Below are 15,821 nucleotides of genomic sequence, written 5' to 3' on the forward strand. Positions count from 1 at the left end.
ATTTCTAGTTTTTTTAGTTCGGGGGCGTTTTCCAAGACTCGGTGATTAGATGATGGGTAAAATGGAATTCTTCCATACATATATGAGTCGGAAAGAACTTCAGAAAAGTAGGCAATTATCCTTATATATACGTTGAAACAATCTATATGGAAGGAAGGCCCTTCCTATTTAAATAATTAGGTAAATATTGTTGTGTTTATACAAATTTATCGTATAAATTTTGAAACAAAACGTGGACAGGTATTAGAGAGAAATTTTGAAAACAAAAATTCGTCGAAAAGTTGGATAGAAATTAGATTAAAATTTGGAAACAAAGTTTTGAAAACAAAAACTAGAGGAAAATAATTAAATAAAATAAACTAGAACTTTACTCTCAGTGAAGTTTCATTCACAAGCTGGAAGAAACAAGAAAGGCATTCCAGTGCTAAAAGTGAAGGAATGACCTCATACTTTCACTCCTATTACAATATCTGCGCGAGCAACTTGGCACTTCTCTTCTTTGCCTCACGCTCGGCTGATCTAAAAGTGAAGGAATGAGAGGTATTTAACGCTTAGTTGAATTTACAGCTGTGGTAGTTAGCTATAAAACATGAACTGTAGCAGCTGAAATGGTATTGTTTGTCAACCAATTTTCTTTGGGCCATGTAGCTAAAACTAACAAGAGGAAACTTACCCAACGTCGTTGAAAGAGTTATAGATTGAAAAATATCGCTAAGACGCTAACTATGACGATGACATAGGACCAGATCCCAAATGTTGATGTCATTTTCCAACTCGCTGATTTTTGTGATGGGGTTAAGGTGCAATTCACATGGAATAGATGACTGCGTATTCCAAATGCTGTATTGCCTTACAGCTGAAATTCATCGGCCTTGGCAAATTCGAAGAAACAAATGACTAAAACGATTAAATGTTATGTACGAGTAATATCCAAAGTATTTATCCATACATTGAGTAAGGATCAAATTAGATGCTCTACTGAAAATATACAGGGACAACAAACTGAACAGCAGCAGACTAATAGGTCCTCGTAGAGTGAACTTAGTTTTGTTGAGCTTGCATTAGTGCTCCGCCTATTAGCCGCTGATTATATCCTCGTAGACCTCCCTGACCTTTGCAAAGAAAGCATCCCTGCAATGCGCATCAGTTGTTTGAGCATCTAACATCTTTAACCAAGGAAATCAGAAAAAAATGTTGATAAAAGCCTAAAATGGGAATGTCAAATACAGCTAACTCAAAAGGTCTATTGTTTAGCGAAACAACTTGGAAGTTGATACTGAACTTTACTACAGGATAGAGTATGTTTGTTTGCCATTTTATCAGATGGTTGGTATGATTATTCTGGGAGCTGGAAATGTTCAGGATTTGCCTATACATATTGCTTACTGGAGAATCATTACTTAATTCATTTGTTCTGTCGTGTGCATATTGCAGAATTTTGTAGGCTGGATAAGGTAGCTGCTGTACTGTCTCACTTACCTGTCAGACTTGAATAGCAGGTTCCGGTACGCGAACCACTGCATGAGAGAAGGAGGTCAAAATGTGCAATTCAGCAGAAAAACGGCAGCAGTAACAAAACTCTAGGCAAGTGAGAAATCCTGCACACTTTAGGCCTCTATACAAAACGTAATCTGAAGTTTTTACTCAGACGCGGGTCTTACCCCACTGTATCCAATTCCAACAGCCTCCATCAGGCCTGGAACCACGGGGAGCCTGTCAATCGCCTGCAAGGTGGCACCAAAAGTTACCGTTAGTTAGTTTGGATGAATCGTGTATAGTATAGAAGATTCAGAAACCTCCTTCGTCAGAAGCATAAAGAATCGTGTATAGTATAGAAGATTCAGAAACCTCCTTCGTCAGAAGCATAAAGAAAGAGGTGACGGTTCAGTACCGATACTACTCCACCGGCGCTCCACATGCCGAGCGTGGCCGCGACGGCGAGCGTGGTCACCGCGTACTTGTCCTCGATCCTGTCCCACTGCACGAGCAGCAAAGCCAGCAAAGATACATGTCATCGTGCTGCAACTGCAAGTCTGCAACCAGCCTATGCAGACCGCAGAGTGGAAACAGGACGTGCCATGTCGCTCACGGCTCACGTACTCACCTCCTGTTTCAGGGCGTTGACGAACTCGGTGAACTCCTCGTTGGCAGCATTCGGCGCCGCCGGCTCCCCCGCGGCCATGGCCACCACGTTCCTCGCCAGCTGCTTGCCTGGAAATCAACGAACAGGGCGTGTTTACCAATGGCACTCATGCACGCCATGGATGCCATCGTGCCGTTGCACACTCACAGACGGAGACGGCGCGGGTCTGTCCCTGCGCCGCGAGGCCGAGGCCGGGCAGCGGCGGCAGCGCGGGCAGCCGGAGCCCGACGGAGCGCGCGGCGGCCTTGGCCTCGCCCTTGGCGACGGCCGGCGCGGCGGGGCTCGCCGCTCCCGTGGCAGCTGGGGCGGTCGGGGCCATGGTGTCGCACGGCGGCGCGCAGTGAACTGGTCGGTGTCGTCACTAGGGCCGGGTGACGTCGCGGCGCGGTGCCGAGGCGTTAGGCGTGGGGGCACGTAGGCGGCTAAGGCTAATAGCACGGGGCGCAGCAGCTGGGTGTCTCAGCCTCTGAGGCCGGCGGGAGGGCTCTCGGCGCGCCGCGGATAAAGTGGGGCAGGCGCCGGACGGGCGCCACACGTTCCCGGGGAAAATGATAAGATTGGGGTTGGGTTTTGCGTATGGCCGTCGCCGCCGGGGGATCGATGTCCCCGTTTGCGGTGCAGGAACCCCTGCCGTCTGGGATTAGCGAAGCTGATGGATCGGCCGGGGATTAGTGGGGGAACTTTTTGTCGTGTGCCCGGCTGCCTGGCTTCCGGCACGTGTGGCCGTCTCCGTCCCGTTTCGTCGCCGTGCCCGGGTGCGGGTGACGCCCTCACCAATCGCGCGGCTGCCGCGGGTAAGTCCCTTCTCCTCTAGCGCTTAGTGGCTAACGTAACGGCTATGCGTCTTTAGCTTTGAGCTTCTGGCAACTCCTCCGATGCAGCTTTTGGAAAGTCAGAAGCTAAGAGCTGTGTTTGTAGGGAAAGCTAAAAAGATTAGTTTGCTCTTCGTAACTTAAATTCAGAAAGCTGAAAACATCTTCTAAAAATTAGTATTAACTTTTCTAAAAAAACCAACTCCTCAGGAAAGATCAAAAACTGCGGCTCAGAGACCACGGCCGCGCGCGCAACGACTTCTCCGCCCGGCGCGATCCGCGGTGGCAGCAGATGCTCGAGTCGTGCCGCTGTTTTTTTCGCGCTACCGCCGGCGGCAACGGATTAGGCGCAAGATACGTGTGCTCTCCCTCGGCGAACAGAACAGGAACTACACGTACGACGAGTACTACAAGAAGTTCTGGAGCAGGAACCTGGACCAGGAGCACTGCCTCGAGCTCTTCAGGACCTGTAGAAATGGGATCATTTTGTTTTGTTCCTGTGGAACGTTCTGCAAATAAGGTCGACTTTCTGCTCTGTTTGTTGCTGCAGATCGAAAAGGAGTTTTGAATACAAAAATCACCCGAACTCGGACAAGATCATATAGAAGTCAAAAGAAGTGTAGGAATTCACAGATGTTTACTACTAGTTTTGTTATGTGGGTTACCACATACACGTGTTTTTTCCAGAACCAATTTCAGGAACACAAACCATGAAATTTACACTTCAGTTCAGCAACCTTTTTTTTTTTAGGGACACTTCAGTTCAGCAACAGCTCCCCCAAGACACCTCCAAGTTTCACGACATCTCCTGTCTTCTCGTCATCGGAAAGTCCACACCGCCTGTCTGAGCCCACCCGCCCGATCGGAAAGTCCACACCGCCAGCCACCCAGGAGCCAGCTCAGCTGAGCCCACCCGCCCGACCGGAAAGTCCACACCGCCAGCCACCCTAGGGACGAAGATATTAGGGGCAAGATACATGTGCTCTTGGAAGTTGGAATTGCTCTAACTGAAACAAAGCACGTGGGCTGCGGGCGTGGGCCGCGGATTTGTGCGGGGAAGCGAGAGACTGGGCTCTTATTGGAGCGTTGTTGGGAGCCCCTTGTATCTTTGTTGAGCCCAGACCCCAAAAAAAAACAGGCGGAGAAAAACACGATTAGAGCCCGCCGGCCAGTAAATAAGCCTGCCATTCATTCTTGGGCAGCTCTCGAGAGAAACTAGCCCACCACAGTCAGATTAGACCGATGAGCCAACTAAGTTGCTGAACTGAAGTGCCCCTCCAAAAAAAAAAAGGTTGCTGAACTGAAGTGTAAATTTCATGGTTTGTGTTCCTGAAACTGGTTCTGGAAAAAGTACATGTATCTGGTAACCGCACATAACAAAACTAGTAGTAAACATTTGTGAATTCCTACACTTCTTTTGACTTCTATATGATCTTGTCCGAGTTCGGGTGATTTTTTTGTATTCAAAACTCCTTTTCGATCTGCAGCAACAAACAGAGCAGAAAGTCGACCTTATTTGCAGAACATTCCACAGGAACAAAACAAAATGATCCCATTTCAACAGGTCCTGAAGAGCTCGAGGCAGTGCTCCTGGTCCAGGTTCCTGCTCCAGAACTTCTTGTAGTACTCGTCGTACGTGTAGTTCCTGTACACGGCGGGGGTCTCCGCCGTCACGAGCTTCCGCGCGGGGCCCAGCTCCACGTCGTTGCACGGGCACAGGAACGACGCCACCGACAGCCGCTCCCGGTCCGAGTTCACCACCGCCCGGTGCCACACGCTCCGGTACTGCCCGTTGCTCAGCGCCTGCACGAGCATGATCCAACACAGAGTTTAAGCTTTGTTCTGCTGGAGTTCGTTCGTTCGTTCGCAGGTCACAAGTCACTGAAATGGATGTGGAGGAGATTATTTGTTACCTGCAACTGGTCGCCGATGTTGATGATGAGCGCGCCGGGCTGCGGGTTGACGGCGACCCACTTGCCGTCGTGGAGGACTTGCAGGCCGGCGACGTCCTGGTCCATGAGCAGGATGGTGAGCGCGTTGGGGTCGGTGTGGGCAGGGAGGCCGTAGGTGAGCTCCGGCGAGGGGCACGGCGGGTAGAAGTTAACGGCCATGTGCTGCTCCTGCTCGCCCAGCGTCTCCTTCATGTAGCCCGGCTCCAGACCCAGGCTCTCCGAGATCACCGCGTACAGCCGGAACCCGAGCTCCCGGACCTCCTTGCAGTAGCTGCTCATTGTCTCCCTGAACGTACGCGTGCGTGCCATCAGTCTCAGAAATACAACTACTACTGCTGCGAAGAACGCTATTTAGCAAAGATACATAATTGTCACAGTATATTATACTACTATTTAGTTCTATACTAGATCATGCTCGAGCTCATCCCAAACCGCCAAGAACAGCACTTGCCCAAGTTTCCTTTGATAAAGAATAGCACTTGTCACCGACTGCAATGTGCCGCGCGAAGGAATCAAGCTTCGGAACAGACACTGCAACATGTCAAAAAAAAAAACATGTCTGGATTCCTCGTGAACATGTAGCTCTACTTTTTCACAGTTTTTCTGCACGTGGCTGCTACACTTTTCTTTGTGACTGTGCCTCTTTCTTCGCGCTGTCCACATGTAATTTGGCATGTGCTTCTTACAATACGTGGCTGCAGTGCTACTCGACTCACGAAGGAAAAGCTGGACTACTGCTTCATTATTTATTAATATAACATTGCTATTTCATCATGACTTGTATGAAAAATTTGCAGGTGTTCAATCATTTATATAATAACATCTACCAAACATATCACATATGTCACAATAAAAAAATAAGATAAAATAGCAATAAATCAATAGTTTATTATCCAAAGCTCAAGCGGACGTCCAAACATCAAACTAATCACCGGTACGCTAAGAAACCAGTTCACTTGTTCACTGATCAAATTAAAAATCGGCTGGTTTTTGTTCACTGTTTAATGAAAAACTGGTAGTTCGACCGGTTCGCACCAGTTTAGCTGCATGAATCGAAGCGATCGGATCAGTGACTCATGGTTTTTCTAGTCTAGCTAGTGAACCGGTTTGGTTTTTAATACTTGCTAGAGCGCTAACGCAGATTAAATGTAGTTCAGCCGGTAAAGTTTCTCATAGTGAAATCTGACTACCCGGGTTCGAGTCCATGACTCAATACGGGCGCTTGTATTTTTGTGAATTTATTTTACTGGTGCTATTTTTTCAGCAGTAGGTAACGTGTCCCTCAATAGTGAGGCGTCTATGGTGACTTCTTCGATCTCAAGATCTGTTTGCTTAAACTCTCTACGGTGCTCACAGAGAGTTATGTGTAAGCAGTGGACCACTGACTTTTGTGGCAGGGTCGCGTGCCATATCCTTGAACTGAAAGTGTGGGAGCGCTGCCGTTCGCTTGAGAGAAGCCAAGTTATTACAAGCATGACGTGCTTGCCGCATTCTTAGGGTTTGTTTATTTAAGCTGCAACTTTTGAGCTTTTCTAAAAAGCTGCTGCTGACTTTTTAATTCTGCAAAGTCAACACTAGCTTTTAGAAGATGTGTTTAGCTTTTTGAGCTCGAAAAGCTGCGAAAAGCTCATAAAATTGAACTTTCCAACTTTCCATACACTTAGCTTTTCTAAACTTCCAACTTTTTAAAAGCTGTACGAGAAATTCATTGTTTGTTTATACTTCTAGCTTTTCATGTTGAGAAACTGTTGGGCAGGACCTTAGCCTCAGCCTTACCCAACGGCTCGCTGTGACTGTGATGAGTCTGAGAGTGCCGCGAACTTGCCAAGGCACATGGCGGAGTCATGCAAAAGGCAAAAACACTGGTCAGCTTGATGTGCATCACCTGGGCCATGTATCACGTAGTTTGGTCTCGCTGCATATCCTCTTGTGTTAGACCTATTGTTGCAAACCGTGTACGTGAAAGGGAAAGGGGTGACAGATATACATCTGACAGGTTGTACGTGAAAGGGAAAGGGGTGACAGATATACATCTGACAGGTTTTATGTAGCTGGCTGTCGTCCATTTGCACTTGAAAGCGTCGCCCCAATTCAGGCCATCAAAAGTTGTTTGTTCCGTTGCTTTGCGCCACAACTTGAATGTCTGCATCTTTGTGGGCACATTCAGGAACGTTCAGGAACGGATGAAGGCCTCATCTGTGATGTGTATACTCACCCAGAAAGAATGCATGCGCAATGCCTGATTTGCGTGTAACGTTACACTGGTAAACTTAGACATCGGGAGTTTCCTGAACAGTCTAAAACTCTGCTTGCGTCACCACAAAAGCGAGTTAGATTCACGCTCTATGAATTACTCATTCTGTTTGAAAAAATAAACTTATCTTTATTATTGAGGTTTCCCGCTGTCGTTATAATAAACTCATCTTTATTATTGAGGTTTCCCGCTCCCATAACGACAGAGAGGCTATTAAACCACACCACCATAAAACCATCGCCCACTTCCTTACCATCTACCCAGTGGGAGGTTGGAAGCCCAAAAACCACAAGAAAGATGGTGGTGGGGACATTTCTATCGCGATAACACATACCCCACACGCAGACACAACGTGCCATGGATGTGCACATGGGACGTACAGCTGCCGCCACGATTGGATCCAATAATTCCAATGGCTAGATGCATGCAGCGATCCACTGTTGGATATGCCACCCTCGCTCTACGTTCCAATGATGCAATGCTTAGTAGGGCGGATACAAGATGCACATAGGCGGCATGTAATGTCGTGAGCGATGAGCGGGGTGCTATCAATGAAGGGCGGCGGATGGGGCCGGGCTAGGTAGGATTGGTCATTTTCGAGCCATAGCAGTGCCCGTGGTGATGTAGCCGGCTAGGATTGGATCTGACATGGAGGCGTGGTGCCAGGCCTACGGTGAGTAGGAGACAGTGATAGCTTGCAGGCAATGGCTAGAGATTAGAGGTGTCTGTTGGAGGAGCTAGTGTCTAGAGGTTGGGTCAATGTAGTGCATGGAGAGATTAGAGGCCACAGTGTACCTTAGGGACATTGTCATGATGAATGGTGTGGCTTCCTGGTTCTTACCCATGGTGCTAAAAATAGTAATACCTTCAGCGTCATAGGATTCTCTAAAGCAGATTTTCGGTGTGTTGGTGGCATATATGGGCATTGTGCCTTCTTGGAGGCATCACAAAGGAGAGTCATCCTCCATATTCCTCCCCCTCCTACTGGTTGTTGGTATGACGAGCATGGTAGCAATCTGATGATGTTGAAAAAGAAGAAGGGTTGGTAGAAGCCTAGGTGGAGGAGAGCGTGAATGAAGAAGGTGCTATCCAATTGGAGGCAACCTGTAGGGTCCAATAGCAATTGAGTTGGGGGACGGCCTGTGGGACTCGATGAGATGGCGTCTAGTCACGCGTGCTAGTGGCTTGGTCGTGGCATGAGCGATGGCCAGCTGGCGGCTGCAGCATCATCACGACCTTACAATATTAGCTCACACCGGGTTTTTGGTGGCGTCTAAGTGGTTTTCTTTATTGTTTTAGGTTGTTCATTTGTTTTTTTCTCATTCCTAGCACCACTGTCTAGATAGGGGCGAACTAATAACAGGCAGACGGGCTACTCAATAGCAACCCCCTGCCACCAGCTGGCCCCAACACCTCCACCCTCCACCCCTAAAAAATGTGCACGCACACAAACATTTCTTTTACATCGACCCAATTTGTACTTTGTAGAATTATATAGCCTTAGCCCCGCTTTATTAATACAAACGGACACAAACTGGTTTTGCTATTTAAAGTTTTATGAACAATATGGGTTGGAATATTTAGTTAAGAGGAAAGAGTATCATAGAAAATGCATGGTATTAAGAATACTTTAAGCACGTCTTATCTTTCAAAAAAAGAATGCCTTTTATTTGTGGTCACCTACATAATATTTACGGGAAATGCGGATTTTTTTTTGAAACAAACAGGCAGGAGATCTACCTATTATATTAATTATTATATTAATTAAGGAGAAGAGCCTAGATGGATGGCGAAGTTATACATAAAAAAGATTACAGAATTGGACAAAAATCTCTCAGAGCTCTAGCTCCCGCAAGGCTCCACGTTCTAATTTCCTCCTTAATTTTTGCAAGCAGCGACCTCACAGCCAACGGGGAAAGGCGAACATTGCATAGTAAAGTCGAAAGTATATCAGTCATTTGTAAACGGTGGCCGGTTTCTTGCTAATGTGAATTTGGACATAGATGTTGAAGCTTTCTTTTTTCCTATTCTTTTATTATTTCAAGCAATGGTCCAAGTAAGAGACAAAAGAGTGCTCTCTGCACACGCTCAAAATCTACTGTAAATTATACCAGCTAGACTAAAACAACTGTTCAGACCAATGCTAACATGGGTTTTTCTTTTGGGCTGCTGTCAACCCATGTTTCAGTTATTCTTTCTTTTCTAATGTTCAAAAAGTACTCTTTTTTTAATTTTTGTTTTAAAAGGAGTGCACTTGTGCCCGTACAAATGGCCACTAGGCCCACAATCGTCAGCCTCGCATTCTAGAAATTAGGTGTTTTCTATTTTAGGTACAACGCATTTGAAATGCTCCCGAACTACTCTCCCCGTGTACACAAATGGTGCCATAGCTTATGACTCGTGAGTGATGAGCCTCTTGTCATACCTTGAGTTTTTTTGAATTCAGGATGTGATTAAAAAGAATAATTAAACAATAATTTTCTTATAATTTTAAAAATTTTCCAACAATTATTTTCTTCACAGGAGATGTAGTATAGGAAAAATAATTGGTTGTTTTTCTAAATTAAAAAGTGTTGTTCTGTGTGTGTTGCATTCATATTGATGCATCTTGGTATTTATTGAGTGCAAATGTTTTAAAATGCGTTTAGACGACGACCAGGTTCTTCTGATAATTTTCCAACTTTTTCTGAAATTTATTCTTGTGTTCCTAGAGCTTAATCCAATTTTTTGGAAGGCTCTAGAATCCTTTCCATGAGCTTCAAGTATTTTATTTGGACTCCTCGTGTCCCAAATGTCTCTAGAAGTTTTCTTGGAATTTTTGGGATTTCTTGGATATTTTTCGTGCTTTAAAACATTTTCTAGAATTTTTTGGATTTGTTTTCGCACTGAAAAGTAATTTCGGAAAATAATAAATACAAACCTACCCTTTTTGGGCCGAGCCCCCACCCACGAGCCCGACCCGTGGCCCAGCTCTCTCTTCCCTCGGGCCGAGCCTGCGAGGCCCGGTCTAGACCCAATTGGCCCAGCGGAGCCCATCTGGGCCCAGCTGCCAGCTGCTGCCCGACGTACGCGCCACGCCACCCTAGGATCCCACGTCCCTATAAAACCCCGGAGCCCTCAGCCACGCCCTCCTGTTGTGCCACTGCCACACCCTCGCCCTCCTCCGCGCAGGACCACCACCGCCCGAGTCGGAGTAGAGCTGAGCGCCGCCGGAGCTTGCCCGCCGATTTGCCGCCTCCTTCAACCACCGGTGCAAGCCGACGCCACCAAGAGCTTCAGGACGTCAAGCTGCATGTGCGCCGCCACCCGCTGTCCTCAAACTGCCGCGGGAGGACCTCCGTCGCTTGACGACCGAGTCGGCCGCCATCACCGCCGTTCACCTCTGATTCCGGCTGCTGCCGTCCATCTGGACCGCAGGTGAGCTAACCAGCACGACGCCCTCCACCTCCTCTATCTCCTGCGCCACCTGCCTGAGCCCCTACCTCGCTAGAGCGCCGGTGATTTCGCCGCCTAGAGCCGCCCGTCGGGCATGGGAGCAAGCTCTATGAGCTTTTGCGATTAGGTCCCTGTGAGATCTAGTAATCTTTAGATTAGTTCTAGTGTCTTGCAGAAAACCCCCTCAACAACCATAGATCCTCGCAACCGAATCCCAACCCTATCCTTTTGTAGATCTAACCCTGAGGATTCATCTATTCGTAGTGACTATTCACTGAGTCTAGAGTTTCTTCTCTACTAGCCCCCGAAGTATACGGTTAATCACGAATAGATCCCTAGAATCTTTAGATGACCATACCTCTCGCGTTTTGTATCCATTTAAGCTCGTTCTTGCTGCGTTAGTTTCATCTCAATATAAACTACGCACTAGTCATGATGTTTACCTTAATGTGTGTTTTAGGAATTTATTCTAAAATTAATTTGATTAATGTTTAGTTGAATTCCTTTTCTTGATAAAACTTAATTAGGGTACACATATCGGTTTTCATAGTTAATATTAATTTGACTAATCCTATTTAACTGAGTTTTCTAAATAAAATCTAATTAGAGTTGTACCTCGCTTTCATAATTAAAGGTTAATTTAATTAATGCATGTTAAACATGTCTTCTTTAATTAAAAGCTATTTAGTATTATACACTGTTTTTCATAATAAATGTTACTTTGATTAATGCTTACTCTCAAAAAAAATTCTAATTAAAAGTTAATTATGTTTATACATTGATTTTATTTAAATAAGTGTTAATATGATTAATACCAACATGAATGAGTTCATAATTATAACTTGTATAGTTCAATGTGACATATAAAGTTATCGATTAGATGTTATTACATATAGTTTATTTTCCAAAGTTAAATGTTTAAATGGCATAATTTATACATCAATATTTATAAATAAAAGTTGATTAGGTTTTACCTCGTCTTTTTAGATACAAATATGATTTGAATTAACTCTCACTTAGAGTATTTTCTAAAAGTATTCTTTTACATATGTGTTTTAATTAAAAATAAATGCAGCATATAGCTCTTGTCTTTTCCTTTGCAATGAAAGTTTCCCTGATAGATGTATGTTTTCAATGATACCATCATTCTTAGTGTTTCACGCACCTTCATGATCTTAGAATCGAGCTCTATCCTTTAGTATGTTCTTTTAAAGCTTTCCTTTGGTTGGTGCATTATTCTTAGTTGTACTTGTTTGTTTGCTTTGAATGTTTGTGCCAATGATTGCTTTGAGCAGAAGGATCGTTGTTCAAAAGATTTGAAGGTTAAGAGTTTCAAGAGAGCAAGAGCTAAAGAGCAGTAAGAGTAACTTTTCTTTGGAGAAAAGCAAGTGTCCCTAATCATCCTTCTATCTACGCTCATTTTACAAGAATACCATGTATTAATTGGAACATGGAGCAACCACCCAGGAAAATAATACAACCACGAGAACTACGTGGCTCTGGTCTTGACTGATTAATTAGAGACTCTAGTTTGGGGTAATCTTACCGAAAGGGCAAAAGGGGGGGGATTGAGTCGTTGTATAGCCGGTCCTCTTGGGGAGTGGACTTTGCTAAGACACTATGCTCATTAGGGAGGTTTATGCACGTCAGACACCGAAACTTTAGCAGGTTACCACTTATTAGGGAATATTTGTAAAGGCCTCATAGCATCCCTATGCAGTCACACCTCGATAATGTGATAAGTGTCTACTTTTGCACAGTATGGTTGGGTCCAAAGTTCTTCTGAACTTTTACACGACTTGTGATGAAAGTGTACAACCTTTGCGAAGTGTAAAACTAATACATCAGCCGTGCTCACGGTCAAGAGCGGCCTGAACCCTCACATAATTAATAAACTTGAAGATGGACTTAAATCGTTATTCTGGTTATTTCTTATGGTCTTGCTAAGTACCAACCATAAGCGTACTCACCCTTACTTATTGCTGCTCAGAAGAGAAAGGTGTGTGAAGTTTTCTGAAGATGATGCTGAGTTCTAGATGTACACGGCCCCCAGTCGATTGCCTGTGAAGTTTGAAGCCTTCGTTTCCAGGATTAAGTTGTATATCTCTGATAGACTCGTAAGTCTTTATTTATATTCCTTTACGTGATACTGTTACTGTTATTCACTGATGATATCACAATATGTATGAAACTTGATCCTGTCATATGTAGCACTTGGTTTTGTTTAAAAACCGGACGTGACACCTCTTCCACCCAGATTTTGCATTTGCAATTTGCCTCGTTTCAAATAGGAAGTAGATAGAGTAACAATTTTTGAAACGAATAATTTTTTTTTTTGAAACGAAGATAGAGTAACAATTGAATATAGCGTGATTAGTTCAAGGCGGCAAAATAATGGACTTACTTGAAGTCGGGCGGGTTGGACGGCCAGTCGGGCACGAACTGGTCGAGGGGATGGCAGTGCAGCCGGAGGTAGTCGCGCCAGTTGTGCACCGTCTCCTTGCGCACGTTGAAACTCGTGGACAGCCGAATCTTCCTGGCCGGGTCGTCGGAGTACAGCTTCGCCTTCTCCTCCGCGGGGAGCCGGAAGAACTCGCGCGCCACGGCCATCACCTCCGCGATCAGTCCTGCGTCTATCCCGTGGTTCAGGACCTGCATATAACACGAAATCGATCATGACCCGTCAGCAACTCGAAGCGTCGGCGCACGTTCTGCCAGTGGCAATTGGCAGCTCATATTACGTTACGGCCCCAGCGCGTCGATCATCACCTGGAAGAAGCCGTGCGTGCGGCAGGCGCCGCCGATTGCGGCGACGACCGCGGCGCGGTCGGGGCTCGTGAGGTCGACGACGGGGATGCGCGCGCCGGAGACGACCTCCGCGAGGCGCGGGCGCTGCGCCTCCGGCCGGACGTAGTTCCCCGGCATGGTGCGGTGCACGGCCGTGGAGAGGAGGTTCTCCGCCATGTTTGGCGATGCCGCCGGCCGGCCCTGTTCACCGCGAGCCTACGGAGCTCTTGCGTGCGTGCGCGAAGCGGGGAGGAGGAGCCGGGCTGCTGGTGGCCTTCGACATGGGGCTCTGGGAGGCGGTCGTCACGCGCTCTTATAGCGGACGAGTAGCGTTTTGTGTGGTGACCGCGCCTAGGCCGAGCCGCTGACGCTGACCCCCGCGGTCGTTGAGTCGCGTCATCACGTGGCGGCCAGTGACATCACGTCGCGGCGTCTCGCCGTGGCCGTGGCCGTGCCGGCCGGTTGGCACCCGGCGGCAGGTAAGGCAGAACCCCGCCCTGTGCGCCTTGTTCGTTCGTCCTGCCCATCCTTTTTCTTTTCGCCGAGATCGGTGACCCAACACCAGCACCATGTGGACGGTGGCTGACTGGTTAGTGCTCGTTGTCGTCGTTGCGGCGGATCGCAGGATCCAAGGGCCAGATGACAGAGCGCCAGAGCAGATGCCTCGTCCTCGTGGAAGGATGTCTGGTCGACCAGACGATCGGTGCGGCGCGGTCTTGGACGGAGCGTAGCCGGAGTCAGATCCACATCCACGTGCTCTGCCGTCGGGGCCGTACTGTTACAACGGGGCAGGCTTTTTGTTCAGAGCAGATCTGCATTGTCGAGCAACTAACAGCCCTGAACCATTGCATTTGTATCATTGTAACCGGTGGTCCGCGGAAGACATGGATCTGCAATTCTGCATTAGCGTGGTGCGCAATGTCGCATGCTGCATGTGGAATTCGGGGTTGAGAAATGGAGCTCGAAGAACAATCGTCTAGCCAATGTGTGGCTCACGTAGAGCTGGACGCCGAGTCAGAAAATCATGAGCTGGCTTGGCTCGTTTGCAGCTCCGCTCGGCTCAGCGGCTCGGTGGATTTTATTTTTTTTTTACAAGCCGAGCAGTTATTTTTCTTTGTTAACGAGCTAGCTCGAGCTCGCGCTCGCAAGCCAAACGTTGGAATGCTAAAGCTCCAACATAGGGAGCCAAGCCGAGCCACCATACATGGTTGATTTTTTTTAATAATTATGTATGATGGATTTTATGGTTTAGAATATTATAATAACTTATTTTTATATTTCATATATGTTGATATGGTAGTTTTAAATTTACATCTCGCTCTGGCTCAAGCTACTAACGAGCCGAGCTGAGCTAAACTTTTTGATCGTTTTGAGCCGACTCGTTTGGCTAATGAGCCAGACTGAGCCGAGCTGAGCCGAGGCGTCAATCCTAGGATCACGTTGCCTCGCTTAGTTGCCATCTATGTGGAAAAGTCAAAAGTGTCCGTCCATTTCAAACCGTAGATTTTTCGTCTGCTTTGGAGGCCACGAGCACATGTTCTTCGTTTTCCTTTGCATCACGGGGTAACTCCGTGCCCAAACCATAGAATAACAAAATATGTTCCTTATTTGTTTGATCTTGTTCTTTCGTTCCATTTCAACCTTTTCAGTCTGCCAGCTGAATCAGCTCCGACGCATCAAAACAGATAAGTTAGATGCAGGTAGTGCATCGTGATCTATATTACAAACCTCTGTCTGTCCTCGAAACTGATTTAGAAGAACGAGTGGTGGCAAAAGGGCATGTCTCGGACAAATGCTCTTCCGGTAGGTCGTTGTGCAAACTGGTTAGGTGCAGCCCTGCAGGCGAAGCTAACAGACAAGTCTCGGCAATCATTGGGTCCACGTAGGCTACCCCAAAGCCACCTTCCACACACTCACGGTCCACAAACGACCCACCCCATGCTTGAGTTGGTCGTCTAGTCGTCTTCGTCCTCGAGCCATGGCTTTCCGTCACCGTGACATGCCATGTGTCCATGTCTCGGATGGGCTTGGTCCGGTGACGGGAGGGTTTGGCAGGCCCAGCATCCAAAAAAAAATTTCCTTTCAGTCGATGGTGCTAGTGACACCACCAACAACAATGAGGTTCTAGACCTCTAGTTCGGGGTTGTGGATGTGCATAAGCTTACACTGATTCGGGGTAGCATTGTTCGGGTAGTAGTGGTGAGTGCTATGATAGGGATGACAAGCTGGTTGCAACCTACATGGCGATGATTTGTCTATTGTATCTTATTTACCTCTTCTCTTCATCTCCCATGAATCGAGCAACACCACCATGGAAGAGTAACACTTTCTTGATGCCAGGTACATAGATTAACAATGCATTTTTATAACCCGTAGGTACACTTTATTCTTTTAAATATAGGTTATCATTCAGACCGGATCCACTAGTTAAGTGGATC

General features: G+C 46.7%; 2 protein-coding genes across 2 annotated transcripts; both read right to left on the reverse strand.

Annotated features, from left to right (window-relative positions):
- Nucleotides 1-894: 894 nt before the first annotated feature.
- LOC117837577 (protein CURVATURE THYLAKOID 1B, chloroplastic) lies at nucleotides 895-2,686 on the reverse strand. Its single transcript, XM_034717267.2, has 6 exons — nucleotides 2,291-2,686; nucleotides 2,105-2,211; nucleotides 1,892-1,978; nucleotides 1,662-1,724; nucleotides 1,480-1,517; nucleotides 895-1,131 (listed from the first exon to the last, which is right to left on the reverse strand). Exons 1-6 carry the CDS (start codon nucleotides 2,460-2,462, stop codon nucleotides 1,077-1,079), a joined length of 522 nt encoding a protein of 173 aa, XP_034573158.1. The 5' UTR covers nucleotides 2,463-2,686; the 3' UTR covers nucleotides 895-1,076.
- A 1,561-nt stretch (nucleotides 2,687-4,247) lies between these two features.
- Nucleotides 4,248-13,681, reverse strand: LOC117837576 (flavanone 3-dioxygenase 2). The gene is made up of 4 exons (XM_034717266.2): nucleotides 13,366-13,681; nucleotides 13,001-13,248; nucleotides 4,869-5,193; nucleotides 4,248-4,758 (listed from the first exon to the last, which is right to left on the reverse strand). The coding sequence occupies exons 1-4, from the start codon at nucleotides 13,558-13,560 to the stop codon at nucleotides 4,513-4,515; spliced, it is 1,014 nt and encodes a 337-aa protein (XP_034573157.1). The 5' UTR covers nucleotides 13,561-13,681; the 3' UTR covers nucleotides 4,248-4,512.
- Nucleotides 13,682-15,821: the final 2,140 nt, after the last annotated feature.

This window comes from Setaria viridis, chromosome 9 (assembly GCF_005286985.2).
Source record: "Setaria viridis chromosome 9, Setaria_viridis_v4.0, whole genome shotgun sequence".
Taxonomy (NCBI): domain Eukaryota; kingdom Viridiplantae; phylum Streptophyta; class Magnoliopsida; order Poales; family Poaceae; genus Setaria; species Setaria viridis.

Coding starts and splice junctions, on each gene's coding strand:
- LOC117837576 (XM_034717266.2), bottom strand. CDS start 13,560: ATGGCGGAGAACCTCCTCTCCACGGCCGTGCACCGCACCATGCCGGGG. Junction 13,249..13,365: donor GCACGCACGGCTTCTTCCAG/GTGATGATCGAC, acceptor TGTTATATGCAG/GTCCTGAACCACGGGATAGA. Junction 5,194..13,000: donor TCCAACCCGCCCGACTTCAA/GTAAGTCCATTA, acceptor GCGTACGTTCAG/GGAGACAATGAGCAGCTACT.
- LOC117837577 (XM_034717267.2), bottom strand. CDS start 2,462: ATGGCCCCGACCGCCCCAGCTGCCACGGGAGCGGCGAGCCCCGCCGCG. Junction 1,979..2,104: donor TCAACGCCCTGAAACAGGAG/GTGAGTACGTGA, acceptor CTGCTCGTGCAG/TGGGACAGGATCGAGGACAA. Junction 1,132..1,479: donor CTGCTATTCAAGTCTGACAG/GTAAGTGAGACA, acceptor TGCGCATTGCAG/GGATGCTTTCTTTGCAAAGG.